Raw genomic sequence first — 16,893 nt, forward strand, 5'->3', positions numbered from 1 at the left:
GTCTACATGTTTGGTTTCGTTGTCTGTGTCCCCCTTCTAGACTGTGAGCCCCTTGTTGGGTAGGGACAGCCTATCTGTTGTCGATTTGTACTTCCCAAGCACTTAGTACCGTGCTGTGCACACCGTAAGCGCTCAATAAATACAATTGTCAAGTTCGAAACCACCTCCAGTCCTCAGTGCATTAATTCGCACGCCCTGCCAAACAGGCCGCGTGGCCCTGGAGAATATTTTTGCGTTCAGCTAGTGTGCCGAAGCAAGGCGGGTCGGTTCGGACTTATCTTAATTCCCGCGCAGACTCTTAAAACGGTTGTCTTTTTCTTTCTTTCTTTATTTCCAGTACCGGATCCCAAAGAAAAAACCCCATGGGGAGTCCAAGGATGTCCAGCCCCAGTCTCCTCTGACAAGGCTAAGAAGCTGGGACCACGTTTTTCAGGGGGTAAATGAAAATTTCTTTCCCTTCAGGCTGGCGGGGTGGGTCTTTTCAAAGTGTCTAAGGCCAGGAGCACTTCAGTTCAGTCCATTCATGCGATCGTTATTTATTGAACGCTTACTGTGCGCAGGGCACGGGACTAAGCGCTTGGGAAAGCACGGTGACGATGAGACAATGCCCGCCCACAGCGAGCTCCCAGTCTAGAGCTTCTCCCGGTTCCTTCTCGAACTGAAATTGCTGCTTTATAATTCTGTATAACTATAATATGATACTTTATCTTCTATTCTATTAGAGATTGCGTGATCATATTAAATGCTAATGAGAAGCAGCGTGGCTCAGTAGAAAAAGAGCCCGGGCTCTGGAGTCAGAGGGCATGGGTTCAAATCCCGGCTCTGCCAATTGTCAGCTGCGTGACCTTGGGCAAGTCACTTCTCTGTGCCTCAGTTACCTCATCTGTAAAATGGGGATTAAGACCGCGAGCCCCACGAGGGACAACCTGATCACCTTGTAACCTCCCCAGCGCTTAGAACAGTGCTTTGCACGTAGTAAGCACTTAATAAATGCCATTATTATGATTATGATTATTAAATCACCACTCCCGGTGATCTGCGTTTAGCGTGCTATGTGTGTGGAATAGGGGAGGGCTCTCTGAGATCACCCAAAGCCGTAGACCGGGTTATCACCCCACTTTGGACCCCCCAATTCCTCCTCCAGGTGCCAGGAGCGTAACCGGTGACTTTCTCGTCTCCCCTCGCCCCCGCGGGACACCCCTTCATCCCCCCGAACGGCACTGCCTGCTTTCCGACAAAGTTTGAATCCCTTTCCTCATTTTGTCCGGCCCCGAGGCGACGTCAGGAAGTCTCTTTTCTGGATCAATCAATCAATCAATCGTATTTATTGAGCGCTTACTGTGTGCCGAGCACTGTACTAAGCACTTGGGAAGTACAAGTTGGCAACATATAGAGACAGCCCCTACCCAACAGTGGGCTCACAGTCTAAAAGACACCTACTTAAGTGCTCTGTGCCTTCCCAGACTGAGCCCCTTCTTTCCTCTCCCCCTCGTCCCCCTCTCCATCCTCCCGTCTTACCTCCTTCCCTTCCCCACAGCACCTGTATATATGTATATATGGTTGTACATATTTATTACTCTATTTATCTATTTATTTATTTATTTTACTTGTACATTTCTATCCTACTTATTTTATTTTGTTGGTATGTTTGGTTCTGTTCTCTGTCTCCCCCTTTTAGACTGTGAGCCCACTGTTGGGTAGGGACTGTCTCTATGTGATGCCAATTTGTACTTGCCAAGCGCTTAGTACAGTGCTCTGCACATAGTAAGCGCTCAATAAATACGATTGATTGATTGATTGATTAAGTCACTTCAGTTGTTGGTTTCCTCATCTGTAAAATGGGGATGTAGTAAGCGCTTGACAAATACCACTATTATTAAGTGAAGCAGCATGGCTCAGTGGAAAGAGCACGGTCATGGGTTCAAATCCCGGCTCCGCCACTTAGCTGTGTGACTTTGGGCAAGTCACTTCTATGGGCCTCGGTCACCTGATCCGTAAAATGGGGATGAAGACTGTGAGCCCCCCGAGGGACCACCTGATCACCTGGTAACCTCCCCAGCGCTTAGAGCAGTGCTTTGCACATAGTAAGCGCTTAATAAATGCCTTCATCATTATTATTATCACCAGTTCTCCCTCTCACTTAGACACGTGAGCCTTGTGTGGGGCACGGCCGGTATCTTCCAACTTGCCCTCCGTGGGCAGAGAACGCGTCCGTCTACTCTGTCCTACTCCCCCAAGCCGTCAGTACGGTTGGAAGCCGTCACTAACGTCAGCGCTTAGAACAGTGCTTTGCACATAGTAAGCGCTTAATAAATGCCATTATTGTTATTATTATTATCATTATTAACGACCGCTGATCGATTAACTTGTATCTCCACACTTAGTACAGCGTAAGCACTTACCAGATGCCACAATAATGATGAGGACGGCGGAGCGCCGTCTTTTAGGGGAGCCTTGGCACCCTGGACCTGTATATATGTATATATATATATACACATGTATATATGTTTGTACATATTTATTACTCTATTTTACTTGTACATATCTATCCTATTTATTTTATTTTGTTAGTATGTTTGGTTTTGTTCTCTGTCTCCCCCTTTTAGACTGTGAGCCCGCTGTTGGGTAGGGACTATCTCTATATGTTGCCAACTTGTCCTTCCCAAGCGCTTAGCACACTGCTCCGCACACAGTAAGCGCTCAATAAATACGATTGATTGATTGATTGATTGACCTCGCTTTCTGGACGTGTCCCAAGCCTTCATCGCTTCCCCAGGAGACGGACAGCCTCGACGTGTACAAATCTCATCCCTAACACGGCTCTAGCTTGGTTCATTTCAATCCCGCGCTCCGCTTCGCTTGTTTTAAAGCCCGCAAACATCGCCGACTACTTTTTAACCCAAAATAAATCCCCCCCCCCGACGAACTTGCCCATTTTTCTCCCCCGCCGGACGTTTTCTTCCCTTCTCGGAGCCCTGGTTTCTGTCCTTCCCGTGATCGCCGGGTCGAAAACGGAACGAGCCTTCACATCGTTGCATCAGGAGCCAAGCCCGGGTCTGTTCCTTTCTCTCAGTTTCTCCTTCTATTTCTGTCGTTCCAGTGGCAAAAGGAGGTAAGAAATAAGAACCCCTCCACACCCTGGAGAAGGAAAAGGGATTTCTCTGGGTGTGTCTTCCCTTCTGAAAGATCACCAGACAGGTGAGATTCGCAGGTGTTTCACATCAAGCAGTTTTGGGTTTTTTTGTGTTTTTTTTTTACTAGCCATGTGGAAGTTTCTTAGCACTTTATTTCTCTCCCGAAAGACCACCAGACAGGTGAGATGCGTAGGCATAGGTTTATTTTGTGTGTTTTTTCTAGACATGTGGAACTTTCTTAACACTTTGTGTGTTTTGGGGTGGCATCTTGAAATCCGGGTCACCTTTTAGGTTCGAAACTCCTTTCGAGGTCGGGTAAGAGGGGGCAGTAATTTTCAGAATTTAGAATACCGGCAGCGTGGCTCAGAGGAAAGATCCCGGGAGTCGGAGGACCTGGATTCAAATCCTCACTCCTCCCGCCTGCTGTGTGATGTTGGGCAAGTCATTTCTTTTTTTGCCTTAGTTGCCTCATCTGTGAAATGGGGATTAAATACCTATCCTCTCTTTCCCTTAGACTGTGAGACTAAGACTTTCCCTTAGACTTTAGACTGTGAGTCTCTATGGGACAGAGACTGTGTCTGATCTGCGTATAATCAATCGATCATATTTATTGGTGCTTACTGGCTGCAGAGTGCTGTACTGAGTGCTCGGGCGTGCACAGTGTATCAGAATTGGGGTATTGTATTTACCCCAGTGCTTCACAAATACCATAATTATTATTACTATTTAGTAAGAAACAGGAATAAGGTCTTGGTGCTCAGTAAAATAATCATTGACGTGCTGGTAGATTCGCTATTAAAGTACCAAGAGCTTGGGTCTGGCAGTTTGGAAAGGTCGGATGGTAGTGCAAGATAAATTTCTATCTGAAAAGCAAATGAAGTGTGCAAGGGTAATAACGGTGAATCTTTTTTTGGGGTGTTTAATAATAATAATGATGTCATTTAGTAAGCCCGTGCTCTTTCCTTTGAGCCACGCTGATACTTGTCTGTGCCTCAGTGACCTCATCAGTAAAATGGGGATGAAGACTGAGCCCCACGTGGGACAACCTGATTGCCTTGTATCCTCACCAGCGCTTGGAACAGTGCTGGGCACATAGTAAGCGCTTAACAAATGCTGTTATTATTATTATTATAATTATTAATCCCACCTCCGCCACTTGTCTGCTGGGTGACCTTGGGTGAGTCACTTTGCCCCTCTGGGCCTCAGTTCCCTCATCTGCAAAGTGAGTTGTATATCTATAATTCTATGTATTGTGTAGAGAGCTATAATCCTATCGATTGTGATGGTATTGGCGCCTGTCTACTTGTTTTGTTGTCTGTCTCCCCGCTTCTAGACCGTGAGCCCATTGTCGGGTGGGGACTGTGTTTATCTGCTGCCGAATTGTACTTCTCAAGCGCTCAGTCCAGTGCTCTGCACACAGTAATCGCTCAATAAATACGAGGGAATGAATGAATAAGCGCTTACTGTGTGCAAAGCACTGTTCTAAGTGCTGGGGAGGTTCCAAGGTGATCAGGTTGTCCCACGGGGGGCTCACAGTCTTAATCCCCATTTTACCGATGAGGCCCAGAGAAGCGAAGTGACCTGCCCAAAGTCACACAGCTGACAACTGGCAGCGCCGGGATTTGAACCCATGACCTCTGGCTCCAAAGCCCGGGCTCTTTCCACAAAGCATTTGCTGTGTGCCAAGCGCCGTTTCACGGGCTGAGGTAGATAGAAGCTAATCAGATTGGCCACAGTCCGTGTCCCATATGGGACTCACCGTCTTAGTCCCCATTTTACAGATGAAGGAATCGAGGCGCAGGGAAGTGAAGCGAGTTGTCCAAGCTCACCCGGAAGACAGGTGGTGGAGGTGGGATTAGAACCCAGGTCCTTCTGACGCCCCGGCCCGGGCTCTATCCACTAGGCCGTGCTGCTTCCCTGTTTCTTTTTACCTCGTTTTGGTATATCGAGTAGTAGAGTGGGATGCCGATGATGGAATTGAGGGAGCGAGAGAGAGCATGGAGCAAAACACTTTCAAGTTGATGGCAAGCTTGTCCCGTATCTCTTCATTGACTGCCCTTTGGGACTTTCCGACTATCAGTAAAAATCGGACTCATCCCGACCCAGATGATATGTTAGACGTTCGCCAGTATGATTTACCAGGTTGTTTCGAGTGTGAAAATGAAATAAAATTCAAGCTTTAGAGCTAAACCAAAGCTCCATTCATCCCGACCCGGATGAATATGTTAGACGTTCGCCAGTATGATTTACCAGGCTGTTTCAAGTTTGAAAATGAAATCAAATTCAAGCTTTAGAGCTAAACCAAAGCTCCGTTCGTCCCGACCCAGATGAATATGTTAGACGTTCGCCAGTATGATTTACCAGGTTGTTTCGAGTGTGAAAATGAAATAAAATTCAAGCTTTAGAGCTAAACCAAAGCTCCGTTCATCCCGACTCAGGTGAATATGTTAGACGTTCACCAGTATGATTTACCAGGTTGTTTCAAGTTTGAAAATGAAATCAAATTCAAGCTTTAGAGCTAAACCAAAGCTCTGTTCATCCCGACCCAGATTAATATGTTAGATGTTCGCTAATAAGATTTACCAGGTTGTTTCAAGTTTGAAAATGAAATAAAATTCAAGCTTTAGAGCTAAACCAAAGCTCTGTTCATCCTGACCCAGATGAATATGTTAGACGTTCGCCAGTATGATTTATCGGGTTGTTTCAAGTTTGAAAATAAAATCAAATTCAAGCTTTAGAGCTAAACCAAAGCTCTGTTCATCCCAACCCAGATGAATATGTTAGGCGTTCGCCAGTGTGATTTACCAGGTTGTTTCAAGTTTGAAAATGAAATCAAATTCAAGCTTTAGAGCTAAACCAAAGCTCCGTTCATCCCGACCCAGATGAATATGTTAGACGTTCGCCAGTGTGATTTACCAGGTTGTTTCAAATTTGAAAATGGAATCAAATTCAAGCTTTAGAGCTAAACCAAAGCTCCGTTCATCCCAACCCAGATGAATATGTTAGACGTTCGCCAGTGTGATTTACCAGGTTGTTTCAAATTTGAAAATGGAATCAAATTCAAGCTTTAGAGCTAAACCAAAGCTCCGTTCATCCCAACCCAGATGAATGTGTTAGACATTCGCTAATAAGATTTACCAGGTTGTTTCAAATTTGAAAATGAAATAAAATTCAAGCTTTAGAGCTAAACCAAAGCTCCGTTCATCCCGACCCAGATGAATATGTTAGACGTTCGCCAATATGATTTACCAGGTTGTTTCAAGTGTGAAAATGAAATCAAATTCAAGCTTTAGAGCTAAACCAAAGCTCCGTTCATCCCGACCCAGATGAATATGTTAGACGTTCGCCAATATGATTTACCAGGTTGTTTCAAGTGTGAAAATAAATAAAATTCAAGCTTTAGAGCTAAACCAAAGCTCTGTAATGATGCAAACGTTTCAGTGACTATTTCGGACTTCACTTTGCTCAGAAAAAAGGCATAGAGTTCTCTTTTCCCATTAGCCCTCTTTGAATCTTCTAAGTGCGTTATGAGGTAGTGTAACATAAATCCAATGGGTTATGCGAACTAGTGTGTTTGCAGATCCTTCAAGGTTAGTAGTCAGATGCCAAAAGAGAAGTTGGTTTTTCCCTGAGGCGTTTGATAAACGTTGTACACGAGTGAACGCCTCTAGGGTCATAAGTAACAAAGAAGTGAAATAATCAGCCAAGACGATACAATTCTCGCTTTTTAAAATCCAGAGGTGCTGTTGACATGGAAATTTCATTCTGAAAACATCTCCTTCCAATCAATCAATCAATCAATCAATCATTTATTGAGTGCTTACTGTATGCAGAGCACTGTACTAAGCACTTGGGAAGTACAAGTTGGCAACATATAGAGACAGTCCGTACCCAACAACGGGCTCACAGTCTAGAAGGGGGAGACAGAGAACAAAACCAAACATATTAGCAAAATAAAATAAATAGAATAGATATGTACAAGGAGTGTCCAGGAGTGAACAGACGAGTAGTGACACCTTCTCAGCTCTTTGTCGTTTGAATGAAGTTCAGTCTTTGCTTCAGGCTTGGTTTAATCTGGGAATCTGCTGCCTGTCTGTCCTATTCTGTCATCCTTTGACATGCCCCTATTCCGGAACTCTCCCTTCAAACTGTCCGAAATTCCAAAATTGGGTACTCCATAAGCGGATAGAGCAGAGGGTCAAGAATCTGGCTTCTGTCCCCAAACTATGGTGTAGTGTCATTTAATTGAGGAGTTTCATTTTTAATTGAGGGTTTTTCAGTTAACAGAGGATGTTTGATCTTGATCACAGTGGTACTGGAGCCGTGGCACGTGAGTTTAGGCCGTAGCTCTGAAGTGCCACCTTCACCCCCAATCCAAATACATCTATTTTTTGTTGTTGTTGCCCGAAGGCGGAGCCGCGTGACGGTGATTTCAGATAGATAATTTTGGAGGCCCAGGTTTTGTGGGAGGAGATGTTTCAGTGACTCTTGCTTCCCCCCACTTTTGGCTCAGGGGGAGGTGAGGGCAGCGGAGCGTGGGGGGATTTTTCGCCTGACGGGGAGATTTTTCGGTGCGAGAGGGGAAGCCTTTGGCCTGCCCTCGGCGGGGGCTGTATTTTCCTGTGTCTCTCTCACTGCCTCCTCTCCCCACCTCTGAGTGGAAGAGAGCTTTGATGGCCTTTAGACTTCCTCAGTTGTTCGAACCTGACACTCAGATAAACGTGAGAGACGGCTTGTCGGTTCACCGTGCTGCGGTCTTCTTCACCCACCCCCCGAGACGGCTTGTAATACTAATAATAATAGCATTTATTAAGCGCTTACTATGTGCAAAGCACTGTTCTAAGCGCTGGGTTGGTTACAAGGTGATCAGGTGGTCCCACGGGGGGCTCACAGTCTTCATCCCCGTTTTACCGATGATGAGGGAACTGAGGCACAGAGAATAAGAATACTAATAATGATGGCATTTATTAAGTGCTTACTACGTGCAAAGCACTGTTCTAAGTGCTGGGGAGGTTACAAGGTGATCAGGTGGTCCCACGTGGGGCTCACAGTCTTCATCCCCGTTTTACCGATGAGGAGGGAACTGAGGCACAGAGAATAATAATACTAATAATGATGGCATTTATTAAGCGCTTACTATGTGCAAAGCACTGTTCTAAGCGCTGGGTTGGTTACAAGGTGATCAGGTGGTCCCACGTGGCGCTCACAGTCTTCATCCCCAGTTTGCTGATGATGAGGGAACTGAGGCACAGAGAATAATAATACTAGTAATGATGGCATTTATTAAGCGCTTACTATGTGCAAAGCACTGTTTTAAGCGCTGGGGAGGTTACCAGGTAGTCTCACGTGGGGATCACAGTATTAATCCCCATTTTACAGATGAGGTAACTGAGGCGCGGAGAAGTGAAGTGACTTACCCAGAGCCACACAGCTGACAATTGGCAGAGCTGGGATTTGAACCCATGACCTCTGACTCTGAAGCCCGGGCTCTTTCCACTGAGCCACCCCGTAAAATAGGCCAAGCGGCTAAAACGAAAGCGAGCGGAGAAAAACGAACAGAATGCCTTTGAAAACGAGTGTCGGTCTCCCCATGACCCCACCTCATAATAATAATAATAATAATGGCATTTGTTAAGCGCTTACTATGTGCAAAGCACTGTTCTAATAAATAATAATAATAATAGTGGCACTTATTAAGCGCTTACTATGTGCAAAGCACTGTTCTAAGCGCTGGGGAGGTAACAAGGTGATCAGGTTGTCCCACAGGGGGCTCCCAGTCTTAATCCCCATTTTCCAGATGAGGTGACTGAGGCCCAGAGAAGTGAAGTGACTTGCCCAAAGTCACACAGCTGACAGTTGGCGGAGCCGGGATTTGAACCCACGATTAGGCTGCGTCTTCCCCTCTGCCCTCACAACTTCCCCCATCCATTCCCATCCCACGTCCTACCGTCTTCCCGCACGTCTTAGTCCGGGGGCTCTCCCTGCTCCGGCCCACGTGGGTCCGGGCTTCCCGCCGCCCGGAATCGCCCTGTATTCCCTCCCTTCCTCGGCCGTGAGGGAAGAGCCGGCGACCGCGGGCCCCGGAGTTTCCGCCGGCCAAACGGACCGCCTCACCCTGGCGTTGTAGGAGATCAGAGTAGTCCATTAAACGCGGGGTGAACCGAATTTCATAATCCCGCAGACCCATCCCGCTCTGATTTGAATTCACGCCGTGGCAACCCCCGTCCTGTATTGATCATTTATCTGTTACGTACCCAGGAGGCAACCCAAAGTTATATTGAGGAATGTCTTGAGGACGGAATTAGGCCGACAGTACCTAAAGACGCTCCCTAGAGCCGACGCCAATTTGTCTGATGCTGACGAGTTGCAGTCAGAGCTCCCGCTTTCGTCATCTGTCGACCGCGTAGAGAGAGATCGCACATTAAATCCTCTTCACCAAAACCTTTATTTATCCGAAAGGTACGTTGTTCGGTATTGCTTTTGTTCAACTTCCCGTTTCCGAAATAATAGACTTGCATTCCGTGAAGTAAGGCCGCTCGAAACCGTTTCTCCTCAGAAACCTTGTAGATGGTACCTGTTTTTCGGATTCTCTCGTTCATCGGCGTTTCACTCAGAAAATGGTTGCATGAATCAGGCCTTTAAACATCTTCAGTTATTTTCTTCGATAACTTGGATTTATGTGGTATTGTAAGAGAAAATGCAATGAACTTTTACCTGCAGGCCGCCCATGGGGACTTGCCGCTCTAAATGGGGGAAAAAATAACGGACTCATATCAGTTTTTCTGTCTTTTTCTTTTAATGATTCAAAACCATCTGTGTTGGTTGCCACCATTCATTCATTCAGTTGTATTTATTGAGCGCTTACTGTGTGCAGAGCACTGGACTAAGCGCTTGGGAAGTACAAGTTGGCGACGTATAGAGACGGTCCCTACCCAACAGCGGGCTCACCGTCTAGAATCACCAAATTCTGAGCAGTAAGAGAAAAGAAGCAAAATTCAGGGACTAGTTCCTCTGAACCCCTTCAAACCCAGAAGGAAAATTAGAGTTCGGAAGCATGAAATTCCTTTCCCGGGTGACCCCTGAGAACTGGAATTCACACAATTGGCCTAGAGTGTCAGACCGATCCTAGTCCCGTGACCAGGCTGAAACCCCGAAAGAACTATCCGACAAGGTCCTAAAGCGGAATTTCTTTCACTCAGTCCGAGAAAAGCAGCAAGCAGATAAAAGTGAATTTACTATTAAGCTTTACACCTGCTGTAATATCATTAACTGGCTGTACATTCTTTCTCCAAGGATATCATTTTCTTCTTAAGTTAGATTGTGAGCTCTCCAAGAGCTATGGGGCCATGTCTAAATCTCACCTGGGTTTTCTCTCCCGGAGATTAGTACAGTGCTCTGCACCCCGAAAGCGCTTAATAAATACTATTAGTACAACTTCCATACCCTTGGAGTCTTATTGGGTTATGGCTGGGACTCAGCAAATGTTAACTTGATTTGGTACCGATTGAGACAAAATATTATGCCCTGCTCTCTGATCATATGGCTCGTGTTTAGCTTTTCCGTTTTGCCTGTTGGAGTGCGGATTCTCCGTTTTTCTTTGTCCAAATGCTTGTCTTACTCGTTCTCTGCTTTCCCGCTTTGCTTGGTAATTTCACTGTGATCATCATCTTTGATTTTTCCCTGACAAGCAGGAGGAAGTTTTGTGGAGCAGTCAATCAAGGTTTTTTCACCCAAAGAATATTATTTTTTGAGGCCTTGGAAACTGGAGAACAATACAGCTCCCTCTCTCTTTTTTTTTTCCAAATAGTCCACATCTAGGGTGAGGGAAAGGATTTAGTTTCTTCATTTTAGTTAAGTGAATGAAACTTTCAACTTTCTCTTTCTCTGCAGAGATCAAGGGGACTGATTTTATTGCTATTATTGTTATTATTATTATTGTACTTGTCAAGTGTTTACTGTGTGCCAACACTATGTGCTGGACTAAATACAAGATAGGTTGGTCACAGTCTCTGTCCTACATCAGTCAATCAATCGTATTTATTGAGCGCTTACCGGGTGCAGAGCACTGTACTAAGCGCTTGGGAAGTCCAAGTTGGCATCATCTAGAGACGGTCCCTACCCAACAGTGGGCTCACAGTCTAGAAGGGGGAGACAGAGAACAAAACAAAACATATTAACAAAATAAAATAAATAGAATAGATATGTACAAGTAAAATAAATAAATAAATAGAGTAATAAATACGTACAAACATATATACATATATACAGGAGGGCTCCCAGTTTAGGAAGGAGTTGACAATTCTTTCGCGTTCCCATTCTAAGATCGCAAGACAAAAGGGAAGAATGATTATCTCGAGAGATCTGTGTTTTTGAAAGTGTTGCATGGTATATGTGCCAGGCACTGTTCTAACCACCAGCATGGATATTCATTCATTCATTCAATCGTATTTATTGAGCGCTTACTGTGTGCAGAGCACTGTACTAAGCGCTTGGGAAGTCCAAGTCGGCAACATCTAGAGACGGTCCCCACCCAGCAGCGGGCTCACAGTCTAGACGGGGGAGACGGACAACAAAACAAAGCATGTGGACGGGTGTCATCAGAACGAATAGAATTAAAGCTAAATGCACATCATTAACGAAATAAATAGAATAGTAAATATAGACAAGTAAAATAAATAGGGTAATAAATCTGTACAAACATATCTACAGGTGCTGTGGGGAAGGGAAGGAGGTAGGGCGGGGAGGGATGGGGAGGGACCATCTCCATATGTTGCCAACTTGTACTTCCCAAGTGCTTAGTACAGTCCTCTGCACACAGTAAGCGCTCAATAAATACTACTGAATGAATGAATGGGGAGGAGGAGAGGAAAAAGGGGGCTCAGTCTGGGAAGGCCTCTTGGAGGAGGTGAGCTCTCAGTAGGGCTTTGAAGGGAGGAAGAGAGCTAGCTTAGATATAAGATATCTATATATCTATCTACATATCTATATCTAAATAGACACATATAGATATCTAATATATATAATTATATATAATTATAATACAATCACATATAATCATATAACCATTATACATTACAATATATCACATTATAATAGCTAATATATCATCACATTAATATTAATTTATTATCAATGTATTATTCATTATAATCAGCTAATTATTAATATTACCATCACATCACACCAATATATAAATAATATATCATCAATTATGCCATTATTAATATATCAATCAATTATATTTGTTACATCATAATTATATATTATTGCGTATTATATAATTATATGTTATAGTTATAAAGCTATATAGTTACATAGATCATATATAGATATGCTATAGCTATACTATATATTATAATAATATCATATTATTACATATATATGATGCGTATTATAGGTATATCTTAGATATAAGCCAAACGGTCCCTGTCCCACGTGGCGCTCACAGACTGAATCCCCATTTTACAGATGAGGGAACCGTGACACAGAAGTGAAACGTCCTGTCCAAGATCCCAAAGCAGACAAGTAGTGGAGCCGGGATTAGAATCCAAGTCCTCCTGATTCCCCGGCTCGTGCTGTAGCCACTAGGCCATGCTGCTTGTCTGTATCATACGTAGAATTCAGAGCTTTTCCTTTTCACGGAACCGAAGTCTCGAAAGGTGTAACCCTTTCGTCGTGACCGTGCCAGAGAGGGCAGCTTGAGGATTTTCCGACATCTCTGCAAGATAGCTCCTTTCAGTCACAATTTTCTTTGGTGTTCCTGAACGTCTACAGTAGGCGGTGCTGGGGTAACGTATATCGTGAACTTACCGCGTTTGTTTTATTTCTCCTGTTTCGCAAATTGTTCCCAAATGTTTCCTTTCCCAGCTTCTGGATACCGCCGCCGGCCCGGCCTTCTTCGGAGTCTGATTCATTTCTTGAATCCTTGCATTTTCCTGCAAATACATTTTGTCACTAACCCATGCTCGGGTATGCTGAGTTCCGATGTCAATCGGTGGTATTTATTGAGCGCTTACTATGTGCGGCACACTGTACTAAATTGCTTGGGAGAGTCCAGTACAACAGAATTAGCAGACACGTTCCGTGCCCATAACGAGCTTATTTTTTACTTTCCATTAGCTTTAAGGTGTGTCGATCAGAATTCTGAGTAATATTATAACTGTGATAGCCTTTTGTGCTTTGCTGTTTTATTATATCTATAGAGTATTTAAAGAAATCTTTTCTTGCCTGAAAGTATACTAGCTGCATGCACCAGTTTAACCCCGATTTGTCCATTTTCACACAATATTAGAAAACACATAAGACTTTAGTTTTTAAAAAATCCCCATAGCATCAATTTTTCATGGCTGTTGTTTTAACCAGTTTTGAAATCAAATTCAAGCCATAAACATTCGTTTTCAGAAAGTGAATCCTGGCCTTTTCTAGACTGCCAGGGAAGTAAGAAGCTAAAACCCCATTTCAGAACTTGATTGTCCCCAAATGCCTAATCAGTTCTTAAAGTGAAGGATCCTTGACACTCAATTGCCTGGAAATGGATGACCCAGGCGGCAGCGGTGAATTTGGAGAGGGTGATCCCGGCTTCTGAGGTTTTTCTTGGTTTGTTTTGAGGAAATTGCTTCGTGCAATTTTTCCCGCAGATCAGCTGCCCCAGCTATAGTATATGGGGGGAATTTACAAGAAGAGGCTTCATCCATATCTCTTTCTATCTTTCCTCTCCTCTCCCTTTCTCCTCTCTCGCTCCTCTGTTTCTCCTCTCCTCTGTCTTTCCCCTCTCTCTCACCCCCATCTCTCTTTTTCTTCTCTCTCATTCAGTCAGTTGTATTTATTGAACAGTTACTGTGTGCAAAGCATATACTAAGCCCTTGGGAGAGTACAGCATAATAAACAGATAGATTCCTTGCCCATAATTTCTCTCTCTTTCTCTTCTCACCTCTCTCCCCCTTCTCTTTCTCCTCAGTCATTCATTCAATCACTCATATTTATTGAGCACTTACAGTGTACTAAGCACTTGGGAGAGTGCAAAATAATAAACAGACACATTCCCTGCCCACAATTTCTCTCTCTTTTTCTTCTCACCTCTCTCCCCCTTCTCTTTCTCCTCGCTCATTCATTCAGTCAGTCATATTTATTGAGCACTTACAGTGTACTAAGCACTTGGGAGAGTGCAAAATAATAAACAGACACATTCCCTGCCCACAACCAGCTTTCTCTTCTCTCGCCTCTTTTACCCCTCTCTCTCGCCTCTCCCTTCCCAACCCAGCTGAATTCACCACTGCCCTTGATGACAAAGTATGGGGTTGGCAAATCCTAGCCTCCTGTGATTCTAAATTAACATGTTTATTTAATCTCCAAATTGGCAACTGTATTGTCGATTCTGAGAAATAATCCGCCACCCACTGAAGTTAATACTGCATTTACACTAAGGTTTTGATAATCGTCAATTCAGTTTTTTAAGACCGTCCAGTACCAGCCTGAGTTGAGATGACAGGGTACGAGAATCAGATTTTTTAAGGTACACGAATTTAACCAAAAAGTGTATGAAGACTTCAGTACTGTACTTGTGTTGTGTGTGTGTGTGACAGGCAACCCAGAATTGTTTTGATGAATATCCTGAGAACGGAGGTAGGAAGAAAATGCATAAAGGCCGTACCAATTGCTGACCCTAATTTAGCTGATACTACCAACTTGCAATCAGATCAACTTCCCTCATCGCCTGTTGACAGCTTAGAAACTTGTCAGAAACAAAGTTCTCCTCATCAGAGTCCTTTTGTGTCCAAAAGGTATGTTTAATGATACTTTTGATCAGCATAATCATCCTGGAAATGATACAGATGCTTCCTAGCGAGCTCTGAAGAGCAAGCAAAAATGCTCTCTAGAGTTTTGTTAGAGAATTTGTTCGAAAATTGTCTTATTTGGGTTCCCGGTCACTAAGCAATACATTCCTTTGAATTTACTTAACGCTGACATCAAATGAGAAGCCTGGTGGCTCAGTGGAAAGAGCACGGGCTTTGGAGTCAGAGGTCCTGGGTTCGAATTCCGACTGCCAGTTGTCAGCTGCGTGACTTTGGTTGAGTCACTTCACTTCTCTGTGCCTCAAGTTCCCTCATCTGTAAAATGGGGATGAAGACCGTGAGCCCCCCATGTGGGACGACCTGATCACCTGGTAACCTCCCCAGTGCATAGAACAGTGCTTTGCACATCGTGGCTCAGCGGAAAGAGCCCGGGCTTTGGAGTCAGAGGTCCTGGGTTCAAATCCCGGCTCTGCCACTTCTCAGCTGTGTGACTTTGGGCAAGTCACTTCACTTCTCTGGGTTTCAGTTCCCGCATCTGGAAAATGGGGATTAAAACTGTGAGCCCCCCGTGGGACAACCTGATCACCTTGTAACCTCCCCAGTGCTTAGAATAGTGCTTAACAAATACCGTTATTGTTATTAGTAGTATAATTATTCTAATAATTATTCTAATCCCGGCTCCGCCACTTACCTCCGGTGTGACCCTGGGCAACTCATTTCACTTCTCTGGGTCTCAGTTCCCTCATCTGCAAAAATGGGGATTCAGTACCCGTTTTCCCTCTTATTTGGACTGTGAGCCCCATGTGGGACCTAATTATCTCGTATCTAGCCCGTCACTTGGTTCAGTGCTTGGCGTATGGTAAGTGCTTAACAAATAACACTTATAATAATAGTATAATAATGATGATTATTATAAGGCAAGGTTTAGGAGGGTTGCGCTCTGTGTAGTGTGTGGCGAACTCTGCAAATGGAAGCCCAGCTGTATTCGATAAAGCAGGTCAATGCACTCTGAGGTAAAGTGCTTACCTATTTAACTCTCATATCCTTATAAAACCTCTGCAGAATAGAAATAGATAAGGAAACGTGGGAGTTGGTGGAGAAGCTGAGTTTAGAAACCCGGATCACAACTTCCAGGTTCTCCATTTTACTTAGGCCAAAAGCCCATCCGTACCATGAAGCGGTCTGTTGGGGGAAATAGTTGGATTCTTCCCATGCTGTGTTAGCCATGCCACTTTTAATTTCAGAATTCACCCAGGCTAGAGTAAAAGTGTCTGTAATTCTGTTTTATAGGAGAGCTCAGTGCCAGAATATACCAAGTGACGGTCTGGCAGAGCCAGCTGAACTTCCGAAAGAAAAAAGTGCAAACGATGATATTTGCCTTGTACAGGAGTGTGATCTTCAGCCTAAAGGTTTGTGATTCCCAAATTCAGCACAGATTTCATTCATTCATTCAATCGTACTTATTGATTTCTCTCAACTGCTGAATGCTGTTTGGAATTTGAATCTTTGATTATTGCCCTTTCTCACTGAATGCTGACCAAAGGCAGGATACTTTATGGGCAGATTTTCCTGTTTTAAACGGATGGCTTTTCTTTCATCTTGTATTTGGAAGGATTGTGGTCGGTAGTAGGAAGTCATCTTGTAGAAAGCTTGGATTTGAATATTCTTGTAGTTTATGTTCTAGAGAGCTGCTCTGGCCCAGGTGATATTAACATAATGTCCTATGTTCCAGTCCATGAATACATGACTATTTTCAACTCGGCCGTGTTAGATTGAGTAGGGAAGACGGCCTCTCTGCCGACTCACTGACACCAAACCTTTCTGAATCGAGAGCGGCAGCGGCAGAGACTCTCCAGGAGATTTTTTGATCCAGGCCGGTGAATCGCCTAAACCATCCAGAATAGGTGGTTGCCATTGCGTAGTCAAAGATCTCTAGAAATGTGCTGGAGTATTTCTCCGTCAGTGCT

At 44.2% G+C, this 16,893-nt stretch overlaps 1 protein-coding gene across 1 annotated transcript in view; it reads left to right on the forward strand.

Moving 5' to 3' along the window:
• Positions 1 to 16,893, forward strand: part of SENP7 (SUMO specific peptidase 7) — a 64,771-nt gene that overhangs the window by 7,574 nt on the left and 40,304 nt on the right. Inside the window, exons 5-9 of the mRNA XM_038766150.1 lie at positions 338 to 436; positions 3,101 to 3,198; positions 9,393 to 9,593; positions 14,717 to 14,914; positions 16,217 to 16,335. Of these exons, the coding sequence (XP_038622078.1) occupies positions 338 to 436; positions 3,101 to 3,198; positions 9,393 to 9,593; positions 14,717 to 14,914; positions 16,217 to 16,335 (715 nt within the window). The remainder of the gene's footprint in view (positions 1 to 337; positions 437 to 3,100; positions 3,199 to 9,392; positions 9,594 to 14,716; positions 14,915 to 16,216; positions 16,336 to 16,893) is intronic.

Source organism: Tachyglossus aculeatus, chromosome 24, assembly GCF_015852505.1.
Source record: "Tachyglossus aculeatus isolate mTacAcu1 chromosome 24, mTacAcu1.pri, whole genome shotgun sequence".
In the NCBI taxonomy this organism is placed as follows: Eukaryota; Metazoa; Chordata; class Mammalia; order Monotremata; family Tachyglossidae; genus Tachyglossus; species Tachyglossus aculeatus.